At 37.3% G+C, this 26,764-nt stretch overlaps 1 protein-coding gene across 2 annotated transcripts in view; it reads left to right on the forward strand.

The window, feature by feature from the left end:
- Nucleotides 1-2,844: 2,844 nt before the first annotated feature.
- Nucleotides 2,845-26,764, forward strand: part of AGXT2 (alanine--glyoxylate aminotransferase 2) — a 56,681-nt gene continuing 32,761 nt past the window's right edge. Inside the window, exons 1-5 of one of the 2 annotated variants that reach the window (XM_043978861.1) lie at nt 2,845-2,974; nt 10,990-11,075; nt 15,116-15,300; nt 18,437-18,560; nt 21,264-21,358. In XM_043978861.1, coding sequence (XP_043834796.1) covers nt 2,917-2,974; nt 10,990-11,075; nt 15,116-15,300; nt 18,437-18,560; nt 21,264-21,358 — 548 coding nt within the window. In that variant the 5' untranslated portion in view covers nt 2,845-2,916. The remainder of the gene's footprint in view (nt 2,975-10,989; nt 11,076-15,115; nt 15,301-18,436; nt 18,561-21,263; nt 21,359-26,764) is intronic. The other variant, XM_043978862.1, reaches the window with a different exon arrangement.

The raw sequence follows: 26,764 nt of genomic DNA on the forward strand, positions 1-26,764 counted from the left end.
ATTCATTCATTATCAATAAAAAGTATTTATTTGATAATAGACTATGATAACCAAATTTGACCCTGAGAAGGAAATATGAAAATGTAATTTCCTCCATTCTTTGAAGGGAGGAGGGGAGTCCATGGCTGTGATACACTACCTATACCATTGTACTTGTTTAATGTGTTGATTAGTTTTGCTAAACTGATTTGTTTGTATTTTTATTCTTTGTTATCAGAGATGGTTCTCTAGGTAGTTGGTTAGCAAACAGAAATGGGCCATTTGGAAAGTACTGGGTTTTGTTTTTTTTTTTAAATTCTGAGTAACTATTAGCAAGCACTAATGCAGGCTCTGAAAAATTACTGAAAGAAGACCTGGGACCAAAGAGCAAAGTTCATTTATAGGCTGTGGACTGTTCTGACAAATAGTGAACTTCGGGTGCAAAGTTCTCTATTTCATCTGACTTGTTCTTTCACATTGACAAAGTCATTGTTTTCTACAGCTAAGGCTAAGTATACTTATCTGGCAATTTCCAGGACACCCAGTACTGCAAAGTAAGCCGTGCTCTGGTTCCCACTCTATCACTTCTTAGCTATATAACTTTGGACCAATCATAAAATCACAGAATCACAGAATTTTAGAGTTGAAGAGAATCTCAGGGACCCTCTAGTCTAATCCATAACCTAAAGCAATCCCTACTATAACATGCCTTTTTTAACCATCTCTATCTCTTGTCAGGTCAAAGATTCTCCCCTTGCCCCCATCCATAGTTGTGAAAGGCATCTCCTTCCCCTCTCCTCTAATTTGTTTATGATATGACCTTTAATATTTAGGTCATACAGCCCTTTGGAGCTTATTGTGATTTATCATAAGAGATGGTTGCCTAAATCAAATTTCTGCCAGATTCCCTTCAAGTTTTTTGTCCAATTTGGTGCTCCTGAGATTATCAAAAATTATACTAGTACATTCAGTTGCTTTTAGGTCTTCTGTACGTAATCTGTTCCATCAACAAAGTTCATATTTTTTTCCAGTACCAAATAATTTTTACTATTAGTGACTATTTTAATATAGTTTGAAGCCTCTGGGCTTTAAACTTAAAGAGATATGGTAGCACTCACTTTTTCTCTACTGCTGAGCATTTCAGGTAGAGCTGAAAGCTGGAAACAGAAGGAAACATTTATAATCTCATGCCCAGTAGAGCAGCACCTGGGGGCAGCCAGTGATAACCATGGAAGTAGCAACATATCACTCCCCAGAAAAAGCTACACATCATACCAATACAACCAGCAGAGACCATCTATTTTGCATAGATTGCATGCTACACAAGACCAGAGGGATGTAAGATGACCCCCGTCAATGCAGTGACAGATGTCCTGAAGTCAGCCCTGAAGTGAAAGGAATGAGTCAACCATTCACATGTGTACCCTGTCCACATATATTCTCTAAGTGTGCACTCCTCCATATGTGTACATGTATGATCCCTACATGTATGTTTCATCACATGATCTCTTCACTCTCATAGTGTGGGTACGTATGGCATCAGATTAATTAATGCTTTATTGTTCATTTTATTACCATCCTATTCATTAAATAAATGCCTTTGCTTTAAATTAATTATGTCCTGTGACTGCCTAGAAAAGGAAATATTTTGATATGGATTCATGAGTTACATTAAAGAGCACTTGTGCACACATGTTGTTTGGTCATGTCTGACTCTCCATGAACCCTTTTGGGGTTTTCTTGGGGTATCTTCTCCAAAGATATTGGAGTGGTTTGCCATTTCCTTCTCCACCTCATATGACTGATGAGGAAACTGAGGCAAACAGGGTTAGGTGGCTTGCCCAAGGTCATACAGTAAGTATTTGAGGGTAGATTAAATTCATTAAGATGAAGATTTACACAACACACATAAGAAATAGATACAAAGATAACCTTGGTGAGGGAGGTAGGAGTGGCTGGAGAAACCATGAAAAGTCTGATGTAGAAGGTAAAGTTTGAACTGAACCCTGAAGGAAACCAGGAATTCCAAGAGGCAGAAGTGATGACTAAGTGGAAGGACTCTATTTATGATCTCTGTGAATCTTCAGTGACTGTCTTGATGTCTGGAATACACTTCCAGGAAGGAAAGAAGGAAGGAAGAAAAAAAAGGAAGAGAGGGGTGGGGGAGGGAAAGAAGGAAGAGAGAGAAGGGAGGGAAGAAGGAAGGAGAAAAGGAAGGATAGGAGGGAAAGAAAGAAGAGGGAATGAGGGAAGGAAGGAAAAAAGAAAAAAGAGGAAAGGAGGAAAGGAAGGAAGGAATAGAGGGGAGAGGAAAAAAAGAAGAGAAGAACAGAAGGAAGAAAGAGAGGGGGAATGGAGGAGAGAAGGGAGGAAAAGAGAGAGAAAGGAACATTTGTTTCACATCTACTGCATGCCAAGCACTGTGCTAAAAATGCTTTACAAATGTTATCTCAGAAGCCCACCTTTTTTCCTTTCACATATCCATAAAGTTTGCCTTCCATACTCTTACAAGTTAATCTCATCAAGAATTTGTAGAGGTGAGAAAATGGGCATATGACTTGATAGTTACTACGGTCCTCTTAATCACCTCTTACCATTTAATGTCTTACCCACTCTGTTCTGTTGCTCTTCTTTTGCCTTCCAGAAACTGGGAGAGCTCAGACCCAGAGAGAATTCTGGCTACAAAGCAGAAACCAAATGACCCTGGTTTTTCCTTTTCTCTCTTCTAAGGAGATCCTTGTCCAGCCTCCCTGGGGGCTCCCATATTTATACAGGAGATGGCACTGTGCCAGGCCAATCCTCCCATTCTTCCCTCTCTCCCTTGTCCTCCCCCCTTTTCTGCCAGTCCTAAATCTCAAAGTTCAACTACTCTGAAAGTGACCGGATGCCTCCTGCTCTACTGCTCTCTAGAGAGGGTTGTCTGGGAATCTGATCATCATGGCTCTCCTAAAGATTTCTTTTCTCCAGATGTCCAAGAGGTGCCTCCTACAATGTGGTAAGTGGAAAGGAGGAAGGCATAGAGCTCATGGGAGTTTTGGCAGGAAGGGGAAAAGTAGAAAGAGGAAGGAGAGAAGAGTTCCCCAACCTGCTCCCAGGGTGATTATCACAGGACGGGGAAAGGGGAATGGATTTCATGTTGAGTAGAATTAAAGGAATTTCTTAATCATATAGGTTGGTTATATAGGAATACAGAGCCCTACATTTCAATAGAAAGTAGCCTAAAATAGGTAGAAGGGAGTCAAAAGATGATCAAACTTGACCTCATTTTACAAATGAGTAAACAGGTCCAAAAAGCTGAACTGACTTTCCTAAAGTCACACAACCCAGTAACAGACCAAATCAGCACTAGAATCCAGGTCTTCCTAGCTCCAATATGGTGCTCTACAGCTGCTCTTTCCCATAATCCTTGTGAATGAGACATCCATCTACTGATGGCATTTGTATATCATTTAGCCCATAATGTATATACTTGTGCTCATTTGGACATTTCATATGCTGATAGGAATTAAAGCTGCAGGGACCTTAGAGATTATCTGGTCTACGTCTTTCATTTTACAAGAAAGGGCCACATAGGTAAGTAAGTAGCAGGGCAATCATTTAAACCCAAGTCCTTTACCTCTACATTGAGGGCTTTTTCAATGATTCTATGATGGAGACACTGTTTTTTATTTACCCAAAGTCTTATCATTTCTATGGATGGAGGAGAGTGCTTAGCAGTGCCCCCTCTTGGGGTGAGAAGGCAAAAGCAGCTATAAATTACCCTGTCACTCTCACTCACTCCTGGGAATATCTGGAAAATTGAGGTCAGGTAGCAGAAGCTATCTTGGACATGTACCTGGAATGAGCTCTTTGAGGACTCCTGATTTATCCCTACTAGTAAGAGACTCAGGGATTATAAAGTCAGAACATTTGGTTATATGAATATGTGCTCAGTGATTCATTTGGTCATTAAAATATCTTTCTGGGATTTTCTCTCACCTTTTTCTTGTCATGCATACCTGTATAAAGCTATATGTGTACATGAAGCTATGCACACATACATGGATCCTGCACATGTACCTTGTAAGCATACACATATACAGAATTACAGAATCTCAGAACTGGGAGGAAATCCAGAGGCCATTTCCTCCAACCTAACTCTAAAACATCCCCAGCAAGTTGTCATCAGGACTTCTACTAAAAAACCAGAAAGAATCCACTATTTCCTGCAATAGTCCATTCATTCCACTTTAAGAAAACTCTCTAAATAGAAAACGTGCATGATGTTTCATAAATATGATTGCAATATATACATATACATATATATGTATAGACATGCATATAGAGGCACACATAGGGCATTCTGGGAATAGAGTGCTGGACTTGGCCTCAGACATTTACTGGCTGTAAGACCTTAGATAAACCTCTCATTTTGCCTCAGTTTTCTCAACTTTAAAATGAGAATAATATGAGTATCAAATAAATTGATATTTATAAAGTGCTTTGCACAATTCCTGGCACATAGTAGGCACTATAAAAAAATTAACTATCATCCTCATCATTACATATATGTATATACAAGATGAGGGAAGATAGGCAGCACAGTGGCAAGAGTGTTGGGATTAGAGTCTGGAAGACTCATCCTCCCAAGTTCAAATCCGTCCTCAGAAACTCAATAGATATCTGACCCCGGGCAAATCACTTAACCTTGTTTACCTCAGTTTTTCATCTGTAAAATGAACTGAAGAAGAAAATGACAACTCCAATATTTTTTATCAAGAAAACCCCAAATGGGGTGACAAAGAGTCTGACACAACTGAAAACAACTGAACAACAAATATACAGGATGCCCTAAGAGACTTGGTGTAGTTTTAAGCTATTAAAGTTTAAAATTGTTTTACCTATCTACATATATACCCCTATCCACATGTGTACAAAGTATACACAAGGTAAATATTAAAGTACTTTCAGGGGAATCACTAGAAGCTGAGGGGGATCAGGAAAGGGAGTGCATATGGGAGGTAGCTCCGAAAGAAACTGGGAATTCTACAAGGTGGAAGTGGAGAGGTGTGAGGAACAGACAACACAGAAGCACAGACACAGAATGGAACATTGTACACTGGTAACAAGTGGACCAATTTTCCTGAAACATTGAGTGTAGGAAAGAGAGAATAAATCTGGAAAAGTAGGCTGAAGTCAAATTGGGAAGGGCTTTAAGTTCCAAATAAAAGCATTTGTATTTTATCCCAGAAGTATAGGGAGCAACCAAAGCAGGAGAACTTAAATTGAGGGTTCATTAACAGATTCCAGAGGGTCCTTGAATGGGGGAAAAAAACTTTATTTCCACTAACTTCATTTTTTTTTGTCAGGGCAATGAGGGTTAAGTGGCTTGCCCAGGGTCACACAGCTAGTAAGTGTTAAGTGTCTGAGGCTGGATTTGAACTCAGGTCCTCCTGAATCCAGGGCCAGTGCTCTATCCACTGTGCCACCTAGCTGCCCCTCCTCTACTAACTTCTAAAAGAAATATAGTATTTCCTTAAATCATGAATTTTTGACAAAAGCATTACTCTGAGAAGGGGCCCCTAGGCTTCACCAGACTGACAAAGCAGGTCTAGGACACAAAGAAATGAAGAAATTCTGCTCTAAAAGGTTTCTCAGTAAGAGAATACCTGTTCAGACCTGAGGTTTAGGAATATTGCTATGGCAACTGTGAGGTGAATGTCCTAGAGAGGAAAGAGGCTTGAGGCAGTTTGTTGACTTGAATTTGTATCTGTATAAATTGTGTATTTGCTTGTGAATATGTTTACCTACATGTATGTGCATGTGTTTAATTTAATTTGATAAAATTATGCACATAAAGTTACCCTAATCCTTGAGCTGAATACCATATGTTACATACAGGGCCATTGGAACTTCTTTTTATAGTTAATTATTACTATTAAAGAGTGGAAGGAATATTAATCATCCTCTGTAGGTCCTTCCAAACTAGTCAATGATTGATAGCCTTCATGCTACAGTAGATAAAGGGAGAATTTTCACCATAGTTTCCTTTTTCATATCATGTGCCTTCCTCTCCACACACTAAATTAATTAATTAATTAATTAATACATAGATAGATGGATTGATAGATAGGTGAATGATTGAATAAATAAATAATGAATATATATATATATATATATATATATTGTGTTTAGGGCTAAAATTCTAGCTAAACTGTCTAAAATATCTAATGAGTGGTCGCCAATAAATTATAAGCTTTAGCAAGAGTTAGACTTTTAAGCATTTATTAAGGAGAATAAGAATTTGGTTAAGAGAGAGAAAAAGGCCTAGATTCCTATCTATTAAAGTGAGAGCACATTTCTAGCTCCGCTCTCCACCAGAGTCCAAAAGAAAGAGCCTGAGCCCAAGCACCAGTCTCTTCCTTCCTCCTCCCACTCGCCCGCGTCACTTCCTGACGCCAAAGAAGAGACTCCTGGTCTTACCCTCAAAGACCTTCGCTTCATGGGCGGAACTCTTCTACAGTAAGTCTCCAGCAGGTGGCCTCATTCCAATCGTTACAGTTGGCAGAGGAAATAGAGGATGAGGAGAGCTATACATGAGTCAAATTAAGACAGAATTATTTCATAATTAGGTAAATAGCTAAAATATATGTGTATTTCCCTAAGAACTCTGTGCTACTCATTTGAAAAACTTGAAACTAGATTGAGAATGGGCTCAATCCAGATTACCAGGCAATGAACCTCTCAAGGTAGATTTTGCTTTCTTCTGATATGTTTCACAGGCTGCCACTTATGTTGCCATCAAAAGGCCAATGGAGTGATGTCAAAAGACCTCTGTCTCTAAAGAGGGTTTTCACTAAGAGAAGAATCATGAACTTCATACACCTACTTGTAAACCATGATCCTTATTCAAGGATCACATAAGCTACACATCACTAAGATAACTGGCTAACTCCTCTGCCCACCAATGAACTCAACAACAATAACTCATCCATCCAAAGCTCACCCTTCCCCATATTTACACTTTACACCACAGTTCTAGCTATCAACAGAGGTGGAGATTACCCAAGGCACTTTGAAGCACACATTTTACTATAAGCCATTGCTAAATATTCCCTATACCCTGGATGCTAATAAATATTGGATATCAAGTCTGACTGTTCACATAAAATCACATAAATACCCTTCAGGAACCTGATTGACCAAGTAATAATACATTTGCACTGAAGCAACCTCATGGCCTACTGATCAAAATCATTTGTCTTTCTTTTTCTTTTTTAAGTGAGGCAATGGGGGTTAAGTGACCTGCCCAGGGTCACACAGCTAGTAAGTGTCAAGTGTCTGAGGCCAGATTTGAACTCAGGTACTCCTGAATCCAGGGCCGGTGCTTTAACCACTGCGCCATCTAGCTGCCCCCATCATTTGTCTTTCTACAAGTCTATTCCTTTTTCCACCAATCTTTGTTTTATGAGACACTCTTAAACCAAAGTTGCATTTACTAAATCCTTGCATGCCTTAATAATGGATAGATTTGAGGAGTATAAAATCTGAAAGATCCCATCGCTGCAGAAGTGACAGTGATATTTTCAGTACCTGGCAGACCTGGATAACTATAAATCTGAATAAATAACATGGGAATCCACACTTTCACTCTGGAACTGGTAGAAGTCTTCCTTGGGGATAAACCACCAAGCCATTGTCTCAAGTCCTGGGGAAGCATCCTAGGAGAACACAGAAACCTAAAGCTAAGCCATCGCATCACCATCCTCTTTCTGAAGAAAGAACTTTGGCTGTCTTTTTTTTTTTTTGCCAGAAATCACTAGTTTTCCACCAAGCTAAAACTTCCTGTGCGGGAATGAGCTGTTTTCTAGTCCATTAGTAGGACTGTTCCCCACTCCCTTAAAGAAAAGGATTTGGGTATTGGTTATGACTGGATGGCCTCTGAGGATCCCTCCAAACCTACAAATACTGTGAACAGATCATTCAAATGGTTGTCCAAGTAATTCTGATTCAAAAAATACATTGTTGGGGCAGCTAGGTGTCACAGTGGATAAAACACCAGCCCTGGATTCAGGAGGACCTGAGTTCAAATCTGGCCTCAGACACTTGACATTCACTAACTGTGTGACCCTGGGCAAGTCACTTAACCCTCATTGCCTGGCTAAAAAAAAAACAACAAACAAGCAAACAAAAAATGCATTTTTCAGAAACACACAGTTAATGGAAGTCAGAATATTCAACACTCAATTCTATAAGCATTTATAAATGGACTTCTATATGTTTCCAGAACTTTGCTAGGTACTGAGAATAGAAATACAAAAATGAAATAGTCTTTTCCCTCTAGGAGCTCACAGTCCATTAGAAGAAACAACGTTTATATTAATAATTTGAAATCTATATAAAATAAATATAAAGTGATTACTAGGGTATAGTATTGGTGTTTGTTGGGGTTTTATATTTTTAGTTGGGAAAGAAAAGAGAGAGGAAAAAAGTGAGAGTCCAGGGATAAGAAGGCCATGTCAGACTGAAGGTAGTTTTAATTTATCTGAATTTTTGTTTTAATTCTTTATTTTACTTTTTCTAGTATAGATTTACTTTAGGTATTTATTTTGACTCTAATATTAGAGACTTTCTTTTTTATAGTTCTACTTTTTCACATCTTGGTGTTCTTCTAACTTTGAATTCAATCAAATCTGTAACTCCACACACAACCCTTGTTTAGAAGGGGAAGTGAATGATACTGAAGGAGTCAGGAGATTCAGGATTCTTAGAAGCACTATAGGATTTTATCAGGTCGTGTGAAAAACTAATAAAGACATGAAGAGCATCTCTTGAAGGGTAAAATTCTCAGAAAGCTTTAGATACCTCTTTTTGTCCTTCTTATTCAAGTTTAACCAAAAGCCACTTGTTTTTATGTACTAAAAGCAAATTAATGACAGTGATTTTCTGAAACAGAAAAATGGGAAAATCTGTCCAAAGGAGACACTTTTAAATTTAATTAAAAATAGTTGTCTATTGTGTTTTCTTAGGAAAATGACTCAGTAATCATCCTGCCCCACACCTCTGCATCCACAATAAGAAAAAAAAAAGATATTGTTTCATCTGTTTATTTGACTGAATAGGAGGGATCTTTTTTTTATCTCTCCTAATCTGTAAAATGAAGAGGTTGGACCGGGTACCTTATAGCACTGATTTATGATTTTCTTCTACTGTTGAAGAAGAAATAGAAATGTAAGAAAATAGAGGGAGAGAGAAAAAGAAGTAAGGCAATAACAGTATATTGTAATGGGGAACAAATCTTAGTTTGGGAGTCAAAAGACTTGTTCTGGGTCAAGCTTTATTACTAACAAGTTATATGACTTTGTTTTGGGGTTTTTTCTTGGGGGGTAATGGGGGTTGTGACTTGCCCAAGGTCACACAGCTAGTAAGTGTCAAGTGTCTGAGGATGGCTTTGAACTCAGGTACTCCTGAATTCAGGGCTGGTGCTTTATCCACTGTGCCACCCAGCTGTCCCTCAAGTTATATGACTTTGAAAAATAATTTCTCTAGGATTTAGTTTCCTCATTTGTAAAAATAAAGGTGTATAACCAGATAATGCCTATAATCCCTCCCAGATCTAAAATTATAATAATCATAAGAGCTTATCAAGGGACCAAACTATATCAGGGATTCTTAACCCTTTTGTTTCATGAACTCCTTTGCAATCTGGTGAAGCCTATGGACCTTGTTGGACCTTTTGTTTTTAAAAGTATAAAATAAAATATACATGATTATAAAGGAAACCAATAATATTGAAATAAATTTATCAAAATATGTTTTTCAGCAGGTTCATGGATCACAGATTAATAAACCCTGAACTTGATCATTCTAGATGGTACATTAGATGAGATCTCATTCTAACATTCAATGATTCCTTTCTCTCACTGACATCCAATAAGGATCAAGGCATATCTATTAATAGCCTTAATTTTTTGTGCATTGGGCAAGGTACCTTTTAATTCTATCTAAATGGGTTTTTGGGTGGTTTTTTTGGTGAGGCAATTGGGGTTAAGTGACTTGCCTAGGGTCACACAGCCAGTAAGTGTTAAGTGTCTGAGGCTGGACTTGAACTCAGGTCCTCCTGACTCCAGGACTAGTGCTCTATCTACTATGCCATCTAGCTTCCGCTAAATGTTTTTTTTTAATGTTTCATCCCATCTTCATGTGGTCTAGAGGCCAAAACAGCCAACTCATAGAATCTTAGATATAGATTCTCAGAAGTCATGTAGTACGTTCTCATAATGCACAACTGTCAGAAACTTCATAACCAGATGTAGAAATAATGCAGGATACATAAGTAGACTTTTAATGTTACTGATTTCCAGTGCAGTGCACCTTTAAATTATTTATTCTCTTTTTCCCTCCCAGGTGAGGGAAGATATATTACGCAGATGCTGACCCTCTCCTATTTCTTCTGGGGTGGCCTCTTACCCAAAAAATTGAGGAAGCATCACAGCACCCTGGACAGCACCTCCCTCTCCTCAGTAACTACTACCACTTAATAACCTCTCCAAAAAAAAAAAAAAAAGACATTCTGCTTACTCCTTCTGAACCCAGACTGCCTTTGTTATGAAAGGAAGCTTGTTTCTGGAGGATTTTTTTTATCTAGATACTACTATTTCAAAGCCTAATTAATTTTAAACTAGTTATTTACTTTGAAGTTCTTGTGTCTTTGGTGTTAGTTCTCTCCTCAATAGTACAGATCTCAAGCCCTCTTGATGGAAGCAGTGTATCATTGTGGAAAGAGCACAGGCATTTGGACTCAGAAAACCTGAATTTGGAACCCAGCTCATCCACTCACTATTTGTATGAAGTTAGACAAAACACTTAGTCATTCTATAATGAACTTTCCTCATCTATAAAACAACTATGAGATTTTTCATAACTGGATAATGTCTGATCTTAGAGATGGACTGTGAGAGCTAGAGAACAGCCCTAATGTGCTTGGCTTTTGTTTGTTTGTTTGGTTTGTTTGGTTTTGGTTTTTGGTAGGTGCCTGCTGGAAGCCTGGATCTAAGCTGAGTGTTCATACACCACCTAAAATGCCTCCGTGTGACTTCACACCTGAAAGATATGAGGTAGGACTCAATGTTTTAGAGGAATCCAGAGGAGTTCTTCCCTACAAAATTCATGTGGCAGATATTTGTGTAGTCAGGAGACCTGACTTTCTGGGATCTCAGGAGACTAAGTTCTGCTTCTGACTAGCTTCATGACCTTGGTAATTCTCTTTGGCTATACTACTCTGGGATTTTTCCTTATTCTCCACCATACCCCAAAATGGGTGCCTTCCTTTCATCCCACCCCTTTGTGTGTTGTCTTCTGTCATTAGATTGTAAGCTCCTTAAGGGCAGGAACTGTCTTTTTTTATTTGCATCCCCAGTTGATGCAATTGTGCTTAGCACAATGCCTGTCACATAGTAGACACTTAACAAATTTTTAATGACTTATTAACCTCTTTGAGCTTCTGTTTCTTCATCAGTGGGTAAACTGGAATCATAACTTAGGTTATCTCCAAGTTCTCTTTCAGTAATAACAGTCTCTGTTTCTAATTCAACCTACAAGTATCCTTGCATATGACTAAAGATAGCCTACTTCACAGGGATATCCCCACCCCCTTGATTTTAATTCTTGGTAATATTTGAAGTGAAAGGCAACATGGTAAGTGGATGGAGACCTGGGCTTGTAGTCAGGAAGACATGGGTTCAAGTCTCACCTCTAACACATAATTGCTTAGTAACCCTAGAGAAGTACTTGGGCATTCTTAGTACCTCAGGCAAATATCTTAGACTATAAGCTACAGACAAGGTCCTGATATGTGTTGTTAGAAGAAGTTCTTCACTAGGAACTCCCTATACCAATTAAATCACAGGTCCAGTAAAAAAATTAATAGAACCACTCCTGACATAGTCAACAATAAAGTTTTTCATTTTTTGGTCATTCCTCCCCACTAACTCAAATGGCAATGATATACAACTTATAAATAAGTCTTAATTTGGTGAAGTTGCCTGAGACTCAGAGAGATTAAGTAATTTGTCCAGGGTCACATAACCAGTATATTTCAGCCAAGATCTGCACCCACGTCCTCCTAATTCTAAGACCAGCACTGTTCACTACACTATACTACCTCTCTTACATTACAGCATTCTATATATTTTTATTTCCAAAGTTCATCCTTTTTTGGCAATATAGTTGTGAGGATGTTTTATTTAATGGAAGGACATCAAGCAGAATAGAAAAATAATCCCCAACATCCAGATGTCTGCTATTGTGCTACAAGTTTTATACTATTTGTTTCCAGGATAATTCAGTTCCCTTTTCTGACCAAAAGATGTGATTTATGACAGATCAGACACCCAGTGCCTTGAAACTACTATCAGTCCTGAGGAAAACAAGGGAATATCAGAAAATAACTTGAAGTATTTACACATGTCAGTTATAATATCAAGGGTTCATAAAACTTATAATCTAATGTCTATTCAAAGAACTTTCTGGTAATGGGGAATATTTAAGTCTAATTACCATTTCAGCAAAAAAAGAGAGAAACTAAATTGCAGGAACAAAACAGAAAATCTTCCACCCTGAATCCATTTGTTCTCCAAAGAATTCAGACAAACACTGAAAAAAGCCAAAAGTATAATTTTAACCTATGCTGCTTCTTCCCTCTCCCCAACTGATAAGGCTTTAGTCTGTTAATTGCAGGATGATACTGTGTTCTCCCTCTAGAAGCATTTGCCTGAAAGATCTAATTCAGGAACTCTTGATCTCTTGGAACCTCTTGAACTTTTGTAGAAAGACCATTTTGTCCTATGTGTGCTCATTAAAGGAAACAAATAGCAGACAGGAACTTGAAGCCCATGAACTCCTGTCTCAAGCTACTTGCCTAGGTGTCTGGCTATGTTTCTCCTGCCAATTGTCATTTTTGGAGGGTGGGGTAGGGAGGATACTTCATTCCCCATCCTGGTATCTGCATTTTAATCTGAAAGCACATGGCACTTCTGGCAAGACCACCAACACCAATTCTCAGGCACCAATAATCTTGGAAACATACCCTGACCCTGGTTAACAATCAGGAACATGACTCAAAATATGCCTGTGTTCAGAAGATGGTTGTCTTTTTTTAAAAGATGGATCTTAAAGCAAGGGGAAGAACCTAATATGAAATAAAATTTCTAGGGTACCAGGATGGCCTCCTCTTCCCTTTCATTTAAAGATAAGACTTGTATATAAACATCCCTAGGAGGGGTAGTACATTGACTTCACTTTACCCCAACGATTGACTTCAGGGATTTCTTGAGATTAGTTTTGAATAAAAGAAGGAGAAGAAAGAGTCCATGAAGGAGAGGAAAGTCTATTGAAAGAGAGGTTACAAGGGGGGGGTAGCTAGGTGGTGCAGTAGATAAAGCACTGGCCCTGGATTTAGGAGGACCTGAATTCAAATCCAGCCTCAGACACTTGACACTTACTAGCTGTGTGACACTGGGCAAGTCACTTAACCCTCATGGCCCTGCAAAGAGAGAGAGAGAGAGAGAGAGAGAGAGAGAGAGAGAGAGAGAGAGAGAGAGAGAAAAGTTACAGCAACAACAAAAGCCATGCTCACTTACTTCCCAGGAAAGACTAGCTCTACCTTAACTTCTTAGACTTCAGGTTATCTAGTCCAGAGGTTCTTAACCTTTTTTGTTTTATGGCCCATTGACAGTCAGGTAAAGTCTATGGAATCCTTTTCAGAATAATGTTCTTAAATGCATAAAATACAATACATGGGGTTACAAAGGAGAACAATTATATCGAAATAAAGTTATCAAAATCTTTTTTTAAAAAGCCACCTCACAAACACCCAGGCTAAGAACCCTGAAGTCCATTGCCCTGATTTTGCAAATGTGGAAACCTACGTCAGAGTGGTGATATTCAAGGTTAGGGAGGTGGTAAGAAATCCAATTTGGTTCCATTCAAAAGATATTTGTAAAAAAAAGAAAGAAAGAAAAGAAAAAAGAAAAAATATATTTGTGAAATGTCCATAATAATGAAGGCACTACAGGGGCAGCTAGATGGCACAGTGGATAAAGCACCCACCCTAGATTCAGGAGGACCTGAGTTCAAATCCGGCTTCAGACACTTGACACTTACTGGCTGTGTGACCCTGGGCAAGTCACTTAACCCCCAATTGCCTCATTAAAAAAAAAAAAGAGTGCAGCAAGTTCCCTACTTTAACAGTATGGTAGCTAACACTGCCATAAGTGATAATGTTATGAACCTCACAAGGAATTTGGAAATTCATTCATTAAGGAGCTATTTGGTCAATAGTCCTGACTTTTGTCTTACCAATGTTTCTAGAGGAGAGAGTGAAGCTGACAACTTTGAACAACTCTGCCTCACTTAAATCTAATCCATGAACAAGTCAAGACATCACCCTTATGATGTCAATGATCCTCTTCAGGAACTAAGGACAAACAACAACTTGGTTCAACATATTATGCTAAGTTAAGGACATACAAAAACAAAAGAATTGAAATGATATAGCTCCCAAGGAATTAACATTCCAATGAAGGGGCAAGAGAAAAAAGGAAGGGATTCATATTTCCATTCAACCAGAATTTAACAAGCTATTACTTTTATTCATTTATCCATTTATCCATTTATTAAGCTTATCACTACACCACAAAGAAAAAATGCCCTAGAAGAACTTACATGATACCTTTCACAACTGAAGTGTCCCACCTCCTCTCTTCACCTACTACATCCCTATTCGTTTTTTAAAACTTAAACACTACATGTACAAGGAAGCCTTCATTATGGCCTCCTCCTTTTGATCCCAGCATTTTTTTGTACTTTTTTTCATGTATGTATCATGTATGTGTGTGCATGTCTGTATATTCATATGTATAAATATTGTCTGCATATGCATATATACATATGTATGCATGTGTGTACGTGCATGCACACACCTATGTCTGTGTCCTATTCCCTGCTAGATCGTAAACTGGATAAGAGCAGGCACCTGGTCTGAATCTAATTTTTTATCTCGCTCATTACCTAGCACAATGCTCTGCATGCAATATATGCATTATTCTTCTTAATTTAATTAAATATTGAATTGAACACAAGATTTCTTTTTCTACAGTCCCAGCCTTATAACCAAATCCTGGAGATTCGGAAACAGAATTTTTCACCCATGGTATCCACTTATTTCCAGAAGCCTTTATTGCTCCATCAAGGATATATGCAATGGTTATTTGACTATGAAGGACGAAGATATTTAGATTTCTTTTCAGGGATCGTCACTGTTAGTGTTGGCCATTGCCACCCGTAAGTATTGCTTGAAATTTCTGGGTATCTCAAAATACAGGGAACCTTTAAATGACCACAGCACTGTCCCAGATATGAGCACTTGGAATTATGGATTCATGAATGTATATGGATTTATAATGATACTGGAGATAATTATGTGATGATAATAAATACTTAATGTCAATTAAAATTCAATTTCTATCTGGTGTTTATCTCCTCCTAGCCACATTGCCCTCAGAAAAACATGCACTAGAAGATCCTAAGGTTTAGAAAGTACTTTTACCCCCACCACAGAGGCATAATTAGGGCAAGGTGACCTGGGCTTTGCCACAGGCCAACAACATAGTGGGGCACACTTCCTCCCCAAACTGGTCCTTCAGTCTGACCTTACTCATCTCAGTCCTCCATACATCTTACACTAAAGTCACTTTCCTCTAATTTGAAGTTGCCTATTTCCCCTGTCCCCTACTTTCTTCAAGGGTTGGGGAGTCATGGGGTTGGTTGTGCTTTGGGGACTGAAACCAGGCTGTCTAATCATTTTTGTTCAATCATTTTACAGTTGTGTCCAACTCTGTGTGACCCCCATTTGAGGTTTTATTGGCAAAGGTGATTCTTCCTGACTCCAGGCCTGGCATTCTATCCACTGTGCCATCTAGCTGCCCCCTAATAATAATAAAATCTAATACTTATTAAGGACCTCCTATATGACAGGCACTGTGCTAAGTGCTTTACAATGATTATCTCATTTGATTCTCATCCTGGGGGGGTAGGTGCTGTAATTATCCCCTTTTTTACAGTTGAAGAAACTGAGGTAAATAAAGGTTAAATGATTTGCCTGAGGTCACATAAGTAGCATGAGTCTGAAGCTGAATTTAAACTCAAGTCTTCTGGACTCCAGGCCAAACACTCTATCCATTGTGCCACCTAACTCCTTGTCTGGGAGAAAGACTTCATCGCTCTCCCAAGAAAGCATACTCAATTGCTAGAGACTGTGCCCTCTCCCTGATCATTAAGGAATTTCTAGTTATTCCTCTACATCTTAGAGTCCAAAAGAAACCAAAGGAAAAACTTAAACATGAAAAAAACAGCAAGTATATGGAGGAAGTATGGAGTCCATGGAGAAGAAGGAATCGATTTTTTAAGTGTTAGCAGATTTTCTCCAGCCTTCGCATGGGTTCTGTATCTCTGGAAAATGTTAGAGCTTTTAGTTTATTATTTTTTATTGTAGACTTGACAATCATCAACAAGTACAAACATTTTAATATTCAAAAAACACAGATGAGGATTATACAAGGTGGTACAGGTTTAAGCTGCATAGAACTTCTATTATGTACAGTTGTTTTTAAGCGAATATATATATATAATTTAACAAGATAGCAATATATATAAATGTTCAATTTTTATGTTCCCTTCACTTCTTGTTGGTTTTTTTCTTGTATATTCTTCAATGTTTTAGTGATTTGGTAAGGGGGGAGGGGTTGGGGGAGGCATATTTCAATCCTTGACCACAAACCTTCCATCCCACTCTTACCACCTAATACTGATATTCATGACCTTTATGTGTCATGGGCCCTTTTGAAAGTTCAGTGACGCCTATGACTTCTCAAAAGAATAATTTTAAATACATATAATGAAATATATAGAATTACCAAAGAAAACAAATATATTAGATATAAAGTTACTAATTTTTTTTGAGGTTCACAGACTATCCCCCCTCCTCCAGATCAGGAATGCTTACCCTAATGGAAAACTCTTATAAATTCTATAGTCCAATAAAACAAAATAACAAATTGGCCATGTCTGAGGATGCCTTTCATGGCTATGACCAGGAGAATTCTTACCTAAACCAGGGATAAAGTTGACCAGAAAACATAAAATCGAAACTGATTACACAAAATTGAAAAACTTCTGAACCAGCAAAAATGAGTGCAAGTATAATAGAAACAATAAATTGTGGGGAAATTTCTTTCCTTCATGTTGGTTCATTGTCAGTATATGCCTCTCTATAAGACAAGAAGCTGCTTTAGTGATGAGATTATATTTTTATTATATTTAATATGACACATTTCATATGTAACAAAAATCAATCTTACAGAAATCCTGTTTTCTTTAAATGATTAATTTAGAACAGTTCTTAACAAGGGATCTGTAAACTTGTTTTCTTATATATAGTTTTATAATTGTATTTCAATAGAATTGGCTCCCTTTGGAAACCTATGTGTTTTATTTTATGCATTTATAAACATTATTCTGAGAAGAGGTCCATCGGTTTTACCAGACTGCCAAAGGGACCCAGGATAGAAAAAAGTTTAAGAAGACCTGCTCTAGACAATGATACTTTATTATGCACTAGATCCATTCCAAGCTCCTCTAAACCAGTTTCCACAGATCTTCTTACTCTGCCTCACCCTCTCACTACCACTTATATGAGTTTCTACATCTCTCCAAAATGAACTTTGTGTTCCTATCAGGCTGGTCTCCCCACTGTTCTCCCTACTTACAGTAAACAGGCAGATCAAAACTTTTTTCCTTTTTCTTCTTTTTGTGTTATACTTACTCCAGTATAAAATGTTCCCATCACCAAAATTCACATCTGTCCTCTCAATATATTCCAAAAAGTTACAGCCTTCCTCTGATGCCTTTGGACAAATTATTTGCACTTCATTCAAGAAAGTTGATCCCTACTTATCCCCTCAATTTTTAATATTTTGAAGGAAAATCTCATTTGATTCTCCATATGACAAAAAATTAATTCACAATTTCTTGGAAGAGGGGAGTAAAACATGTTATGGTATGGCTTATGTTCAGGTATTTTCATTTTCCAAACTGTTCAAAGAATAATTTAAAATCTTGAAAATTTGTTATTGTTAGAAACCTCAAGTCAACTAATCCAATCTCCCACCCAACACAAAAATCCCCTCTCCAAGTCCCCTGATAGGCAATCATTCCACCTCTGCTGGCATATTTCAATTAACAAGAAGCTCACTACCTAAAGAGGCATCCTTTTCCATCCTTGGACAATTTCTCTTTGTTAGAAAGTTATTTTTTATGCTGAGCTGAAATCGAATTCCTTGTACTGCTTTTGAAAATGGCTGCACTTGGAATAACATATGGCATGTTAATTTGGATGATTCTGTTCTCCTATTTTTCTCAGGAAGGTAACTACAGCTGCACAAAAACAGCTTGGACGCCTGTGGCATTCAAGTCCTGTCTTCTTACATTCTGCAATCCATGAATATGCAGAGAAGCTGGGAGCCCTTCTCCCTGATCCACTTAAGGTAAAAATGCTCCAATTCCAAAGTGATAACAATCTTAGGATCCAAAACCCAGAAGGTTCCATCTCTTCGAATGGAAATCAGTTTAAGTAGAAGAGCCCCAATCAATGTAAGCTGATCCCCTGTAACTAGGGGAGGTAGCATGGTACAGCAGAAAGAACAATGACTCAACTGAGGACCTGGATTCAAATTCAACTTATGATGCTTATTGCCTGTGACTTTGGACAATTCACTTAAAACCTCTTGGCCTCAGTTTCCTCAATTGTAAAATGAAAGAGTTAAACTAGAAGGCCTCTGAGGTCCCTTCTACCCTGGGATTTGTGATATTTTGAGCCAAAAGATCACAGAAAAGAGGATTCTTTAGCGGAAATAAAAGAAAATAATTTATCAAAAATTGGTTTTAAAAAAAGAACAGAAATGTGAAAAATGGCCTAATGTTTGACTGAATATTTGAGCTGCTTCCCTTCTCCAAGTCTCCTATCTAAAGCATTCTTCTAGATTGTCCTTTACATTACTGGGGGCAGCTAGATGGCACAGTGGTTAAAGCACCAACCCTGAATTCAGGAGTACCTGGGTTCAAATCCGGCCTCAGACACTTGACACTTAACTAGCTGTGTGACCCTGGGCAAGTCACTTAACCCCCATTTCCTGCAAAAAAAAAAAAAAAAGAGTACATTACTCCAGGTCCAAAGATTCTACAATTCCTTTTTCATTCCACCTAAAACAAGAGCTGTGACCATGTACATCACACAATACCAAAGCATCCAAGTACATCATCCCAAACTTCAGTTACCTGGATATTTTCCCTAAATGCAGTCAAATATACAAACTGGCTGGATTTTTAAAATTGAATTATAGTGGCTATCTTGGTTTTCCTCTTCTGTCTTTGTGCTTACAATGTGTAGCACAGTGCCTTGCACATACTAGGTTCTTAAATATGTGCTTATTTAACGTAATGTGGACTGCAATGGAAAAGAAAATTCATATTCAACTCATTATTTGGGAGTGATAATGATTTCAAAACCTCAAACCAAGGCTCTACTAATATTTTACCCTATTAATATGAACACTGTAAACATATCCATCAATAAGAAAAAAGCATTTAATTAAAATATGAGGCTGTTTAATAGCAAGAAAGTGAATCAAGTAGAATATCATTCTTGGGACTAAAGGATGCATAATCTCCTGACTCTCCAACATAGCAGAAGGGCACAGTTATGTTGCACTGATAGACTGAGGTGTAAATGCCTGGCATGGGCAAAGACCTACTTCTTAAAGCCTTTTTCCCTTATGAAGAATGCTGACAATTCTAACTTTGGCTCCATAGTCATTCCCATGGTCTAGACATGTGGTACAGAATGGTCCGACTGTTATGTATACCAGCTTCTTCTTCCAACCATAGCTCTGTTCTCTTGTTGCTACCATCTCTGGTTCTGTTAAATTTCTAGTGCTATATAGTCTCCTCACCAAATCCATGTGCTCACCTAGTGACTTCACCATGCTGTGAGCTCACCCACAGCCTTCTAAAAAATATGGACAGTTCTCCCCATTGAGTCAAGGTGTCTTACGCCTAAGCATTGTGGAAAACAGCATCCACAAACATGTCTTCTACAGTATCAGGTGGCTATTATTATGTTACATAGATATTACTTTAATATATATTATAATACAATATATTTCATTGCAATATATTGTGTTATATTGTAAATTTTTATTAAGGTGAAGCTCTTCTGATTTTAGATGTTCAATATGAACCGCTATCTTTGGGTTTCAAAGCAAAATGGGAATGAAGATAAAGATAAGGATACATTTAAAAAAAATAAGGGTATAGTGAACATGAAAAGAGTGATCACAGAAGTTTTGCATGGGAAAGAGTAAAGGAAATTCAAACAAAGATACATAAAGAAAGAATCCAAGGATGCCAACATTGCACCAATTCCTAGTGTTTTTCTGTGAAAACTTCCCCACCTGGATTCTCTCCTTAGGTCTAGCTCTTACCAGTGGATTTCTAGCTCTGGATTCTGGGCATTTTCTCTGGCTATCTCCCATGACTGGAATGCCTTCCCTTCTTACCTCTGCCCCTCGGCTTTTATGGCTTCCTTCAAGTCCCAACTAAAATCCCACTTTTCACAGGAAACCTTTCCCAATTCCTTCCAATGCTAGTGCCTTCTCTCCATAGATTAGCTCCAAATTATCCTGCACATAGTTTATGTGTACATAGTCATTTGCATGTTGTCTCTTCCCCATTGAGGTGGGGGCTCTTTTTGTCTTTCTTTGTATTCCCAGTGCTTAGCACAGTGCTCAGGACATAGTAGATGATTAATAAATGTTTATTGACTAAGAGGCTGGCCACAGATATTCACCAAAGGTTTTTTTTAGTAAAGTAGCAAGAGGGTCAGTGCACTAGGGATTATTACCTTCCCTGACTGACTTACAGGGTTGTTATAATGGTCAAATTATTTTAATGTCCATAAAGTGCTACATAAATTTATTCTGATATTCATATATATCTGTGATCTCATGAAGGTGACAATTCCCTTAAAAGCTATATATTATAAGCCATACATGCCTGCCTATACATAAACACATGGTATTGCCAAATACATGCTAACCTCGTCTAAGTTGAGCCTTCCTTATGCAGCATCTTTAATGATCTTCAGTGAGCTAATATTTTTAAATTAAATTTGTCTTACGTTTTCCCTCTAGGTTATTTTCTTTACAAACAGTGGCTCCGAAGCCAATGATTTGGCTATGTTAATGGCACGAAGCTACTCTGGAAATGTTGACATCATTTCTTTCAGGTAATTACACTTCAGGGAATTAAATTTTAATGATGTTAACTTTAGCTAATAATAAATCTGTGTCTTCAAACCACTATGAAGAAAATTGTCCTGGACATTTTTCAGTCATTCAAATAGTATAAGTAGGAAAGGGAACAGACATTTATTAAGTATCTACTATATGCCAGATACTGTACTTAGCACTTTACAAATATTATCTCATCTGATCCTCGTAACAATTCTGGAAGGTGGGTGCTATTATTATCTCCATTTTACAATTAAAGAAACTGAGACAACAGAGATTAAGTGATTTGCTCCAGATCACATAAGTGTCTGAGGTTGGATTTGAAATTAGGTCTTCCTGAATCCAGGCCCAATGCACTATTCAGCAATGTCTCATGCTTTAGGCTATGGTTATATAGGTGATTTAGGCGAAGAGATAACCTTATCCAAATTGATCTACTTTGTCCAGTTAAACAGACCCTGATGGGGATTACATATTAACATCAACATGCTGTACTGTCCCTAGGATATATTTGTCTCTTCTAGTAAATAGAAAAGACAGCTAGGTGGTGCAGTGGATGGAGAACTGGACATGGAATCAGGAAGACCTGAGTTCAAATTCGGATATAGTCACTTAATAGCTAAGGAATCCTGGTAATTCTCTTGACCTCTGTCTATCTGTTTTCTCATCTGTAAATGGGCATAAGATTAGCACCCACCTCCTAGGATTGTAGAAAGTGAGCTAATTTTTCAGTGTGCTTCGTAAACTTTAAAATACTATTTAGGGGCAGCTAGGTGGCGCAGTGGATAGAACACAGGCCCTGGAGTCAGGAGGACCTGAGTTCGGGTTTGGCCTCAGACACTTAACACTTACTTACTAGCTGTGTGACCCTGGGCAAGTCACTTAACCCCAATTGCCTCACCAAAAAAAAACAAAAAACAAAACAAAAAAAATACTATTTAAATTCTAGCTATTACAACTACAATTACTACTACTACCATGACTACCACTGAAAAGTATTATAATTGCTCTGATAATTTACCTTGGAAAATTTACACTTGGGTATAGCATATATAATATAATAGTATAGTATAGTATTTATATTATAATAATATAATTTGACCCAGGCTGCCAAATGGTGAATGATTCCTACCCTTTAATGAACTGTGATTTCATTTGTGCAGGCACTTCCTCCAACAGTGCTAGCTGTAACTCTTCCACACCTTAGTAAATGGTCTTCACTAGTGGCTCTAACCAGAATAATTCATTCTTCATTGGTCAATTCTCTGGCAATGTCTCTCTGAGTTTAGTTAGGCTTATCCTTGGAATACAGTCTTATCATCTGTCAAATAGCCTTTAACAGAAGCCCTTTCCAACCCAGTGAGAGCTTACATTCCACTGCCATAATAATGGAGAATCAAGAATTATTTCTACTTCACCATGAGGCAATAGAATAAGACTTTAAGAAAGGAAATAATTCCATATACCCACAAAATTCTGATAGGCCAATTCTGGGTCTAGATTCCTTTTCTATGGCCTACTAAACAGAATTTTGTAAAAAAAAAATAAAAGAAAAGAAAAGAAAAAAGAAAGAATGAAGGAAAAAAGGAAGGAAGAAAGGAAATAATTTATAAGCTAGAAACATCTAATAAAGTAAGCAGATGCAAGGAAGAAATTGTTGCATCTTCTTAGTTGCCCTCCTACAAATTCTTCCTAGATGATCTCCTAAGGTCACCTCGCAGCTCTAATTTCATGCTCCCAAGATTAAATGGTAACCAAATTCCTCTTCATTATAGTATATGCAATAGTATGTTTTTCAAAATTAAGGTACACATGTAGTACCTCGATGTAATATTACCTGAACAGGATAATATTTCCTATCAATGAAAAAGCACAATAAAATTACTATAGCTAGCTTTTTAACAAATAGATTAGAATTTCTGCATACAAATAATGGTCCCTCCTTCAAGGTTTAGGGGACTATACACTTATTCCAGTAATATTAGTCTTGCCTAGAATGTTTTTGGAATAAATCTTTCAGAATTGCCTTCAGAACCTAGGAATATCTTCTGATAAATCTCAAGAATGCCAAATCCTTCTTATTTTAGGGTGGCTTTGACCTTGGTGAATGATCAGAAGTCATCTGGAATCAAATCTCCTTAAGGCAGGTGCTGGCAGGAGTAAATATTTAACACCTAGTTTTCGTGTGGAGGATGGGGGAAGGAAGTAATGCATGCACACACTTTTCTATTCTTTTTCTTTTTTTTTTCCTTTTTTTGGTGAGGCAATTGGGGTTAAGTGACTTGCCCAGGGTCACACAGCTAGTTAAGTGTTAAGTGTCTGAGGTCGGATTTGAACTCAGGTCCTCCTGACTCCAGGGCCGGTGCTCTATCCACTGCACCACCTAGCTGCCCCCACGCTTTTCTATTTCATGTGCATTATTAACACATTTTCTAAGTCTAGACAATCAATGGAATAATAAATCAAGTCCTGATTTGTAGTGAATTTCTGAGGTGTAAATACCAAGAGAGTTGGCTCCAACACATCCTTAGTGGTGGTGAAGTTGGATGATATAGTTTTCAATCAAAAATAAGGTGTGACTATAAAGTATGGAGATGACTCTGTGGCCTGTAAACTGTCTCTCATGAAAATTTTAGCCATGGCAATAACATTGGGAAAAGTGCTGCATTCTGTAAAAGGAATATTTTGAATACTCACTTAAAGGTACAAAGTCTGAGAGGATTTTTTTCATTTTTTAAATTCATGCTCATTACTTTATACCCATATTTAGTATATAGAGACAGTCCTTACTTAAGGGGTACCTGGGAAAGCAGAATATAAAACATATATATAGACATATATATATATATGTTTATATATAATATATATACATACACAAATATATAAACTATAGGAGTATGTTTCTGTTAATATCTACAAATATAAATCTAGCTGTTACACACAGCAATCTACTACACTAAAATTGAGCATTAAAATGGTCATTATGTGTGATACCAGAGGCAATATATATATATATGTATGTATGTATGTGTATGTGTATGTGTGTGTGTGTGTGTGTGTGTGTGTGTGTGTGTGTATATATATATATATGGCAGAGTGGACTGCCTCCTGATCCCTGATTCCTCCCTCCCACCCACCCCCTAACCCCTGAAGTTGAAGAAGTGATTTCCCAGGGGCTGAGCACACCATTTACTATACTCTCATCTCATAGTGTAGTCATGCAAGTGACATGAAGGTTGAAAAAGAGCCCATCTCTTCTACACACACTCCAGGAAAAGAAAAAGCTAAGAGTAAGCTCTTCTATCCAGTCAAGAATGGAACAAAACTATGACTTGAATCTAATTGAGGAGAAGAATACACACCAGGGAAGCCAGTGCAAGACATGGTAAACAGATATAAAGTTTTTGAACACTGAAAAAGGAGTTCCACTAGGGGAAATGTGAGTAAAAAAAAAGAAAACACCAAACACAATGAAGTATTACTATGGAATAAGATATACCCAAAAGACAGTCTCTGATAAAAAATTCAACAACAAACATAAACAGAATTACAGAGAAAAAAATGGCTTAGCCAGAAGAATTACAAGAACAGCTAGAAAAAATCAATGAAGAAATTAAAAATGAAAATAGAATTGAAATAAGAGCTCTCGAGGCAGCTAGGGGGCACAGTGGATAAAGCACCAGCCCTGGATTCAGGAGGACCTAAGTTCAAATCCAACCTCAGACACTTGACGTTTACTAGCTGTGTGACCCTGGGCACGTCACTTAATCCCAATTTCCTCACCAAAAAAGAAAGAAAGAAAGAAAGAAAGAAAGAAAGAAAGAAAGAAAGAAAGAAAGAAAGAAAGAAAGAAAGAAAGAAAGAAAGAAAGAAAGAAAGAAAGAAAGAAAGAAAGAAAGAAGAGCTCTGGTGGGGAAAAAATTGGAAGATGGAATAAATAAATTCTAAGGAATAAAAGGTAGAACACTTTACTCAAGCAATAAACACCCTGAAAAATAGAATGGAATAATCAGAATTGATAATATTAAAAGGGGCAAAGGAAAATTCATAATAAAGGAAGAGGAAATAAAATTATTCAAACCAAATTATATGCTAACAAAACTGAATATTTAAGTTAAGTAGATAAATATTTACAACAACACTTAATAGCCAGAATAACTGAAAAAGAAGTAATATAACCCAAATTCAGAAAGAGAAATAGAACAAGCTGTAAACAAACTTCCAAAGGGGGTAAAAAAAAGAGGTAGATTCACACATGAATTTGACAAAACATTTGAAAAACAATTAATTCCAAGATTATAAAAGTTCTTGGAAAAAAAAAAAAACAATGAACAAATAGAAGATTTGTAGGGCAAATATGGTCCCAACACCTAAGAAGATCCTACCATACTTTTTTATGGGACAAATATAAGACCTAAACTAGAGAGATTCAAATCACAGAAATGAAACTATAAGCCAATACATCTAATTAATATCAATGCAAAAATGTTGAATAAAATATTAGCAATTATTAAAAGTTAGATATTAAATTTCTTGTGTTTTAAAAGAAAATAAAGCTATACATAACTAAAATATTCATTTTCATGTACAATTCCCTTTTTCTTTCCTACCATGCATATGGAAATGTTCATTTTATTTGACATCTAAATTCAGAATAACAAAAGATATTTGAAATTAGCTAATAGGCTACAACATATTAAAAAGATTTTGTTTTATTACTAAGTTGAATTTATACTAGGAACGCAGGATTGATTTGATATAAGTAAAATCATAAGCATTATACAACATCTTACTAGTAAAAGCAATCAAAATCACATGATTATGTCAATGAATGCAGAAAAGGCTTTTTTATAAAATACAACACTGCTGTGTACTTTAAAAACACATTAAAAACGTTTGAGTAGGGGCAACTAGGTGGCACAGTGGATAGAGCAACAGCCCTGGAGTCAGAAGGACCTGAGTTCAAATCTGGCCTCAGACACTTAACACTTACTAGCTGTGTGACCTTAAGCAAGTCACTTAACCCCAACTGCCCTGCAAAAAAAAAAAATTGAGTAAATGGATTATTCCTTAATAATTAATTCCTTAATAACTAGGGTAGCTAGGTAGTGCAGTGGGTAAATCACTGGGCCTAGAACTAGGAAGGGCTGAGTTCAAATCCTGCCTGGGACACTTAGTAGCTGTGTGACCCTGGGCAAGTCAGTTAACCTATTTGTCTCAGTTTCCTCATATGTAAAATGGGAATGATAACAGCACCTATCTCCCAAGGTTGTTGTAAGGATCAAATGAAATAATAATTTTAAAATGATTAGCATAGCACCTGGCACGTTATGAGTGCCATATAAATGTTAGCTATTATTACTAATAAGGTAAACAATATTTATCTAAAACCATGTAGTATT

Source organism: Dromiciops gliroides, chromosome 1, assembly GCF_019393635.1.
Source record: "Dromiciops gliroides isolate mDroGli1 chromosome 1, mDroGli1.pri, whole genome shotgun sequence".
Classification (NCBI taxonomy): domain Eukaryota; kingdom Metazoa; phylum Chordata; class Mammalia; order Microbiotheria; family Microbiotheriidae; genus Dromiciops; species Dromiciops gliroides.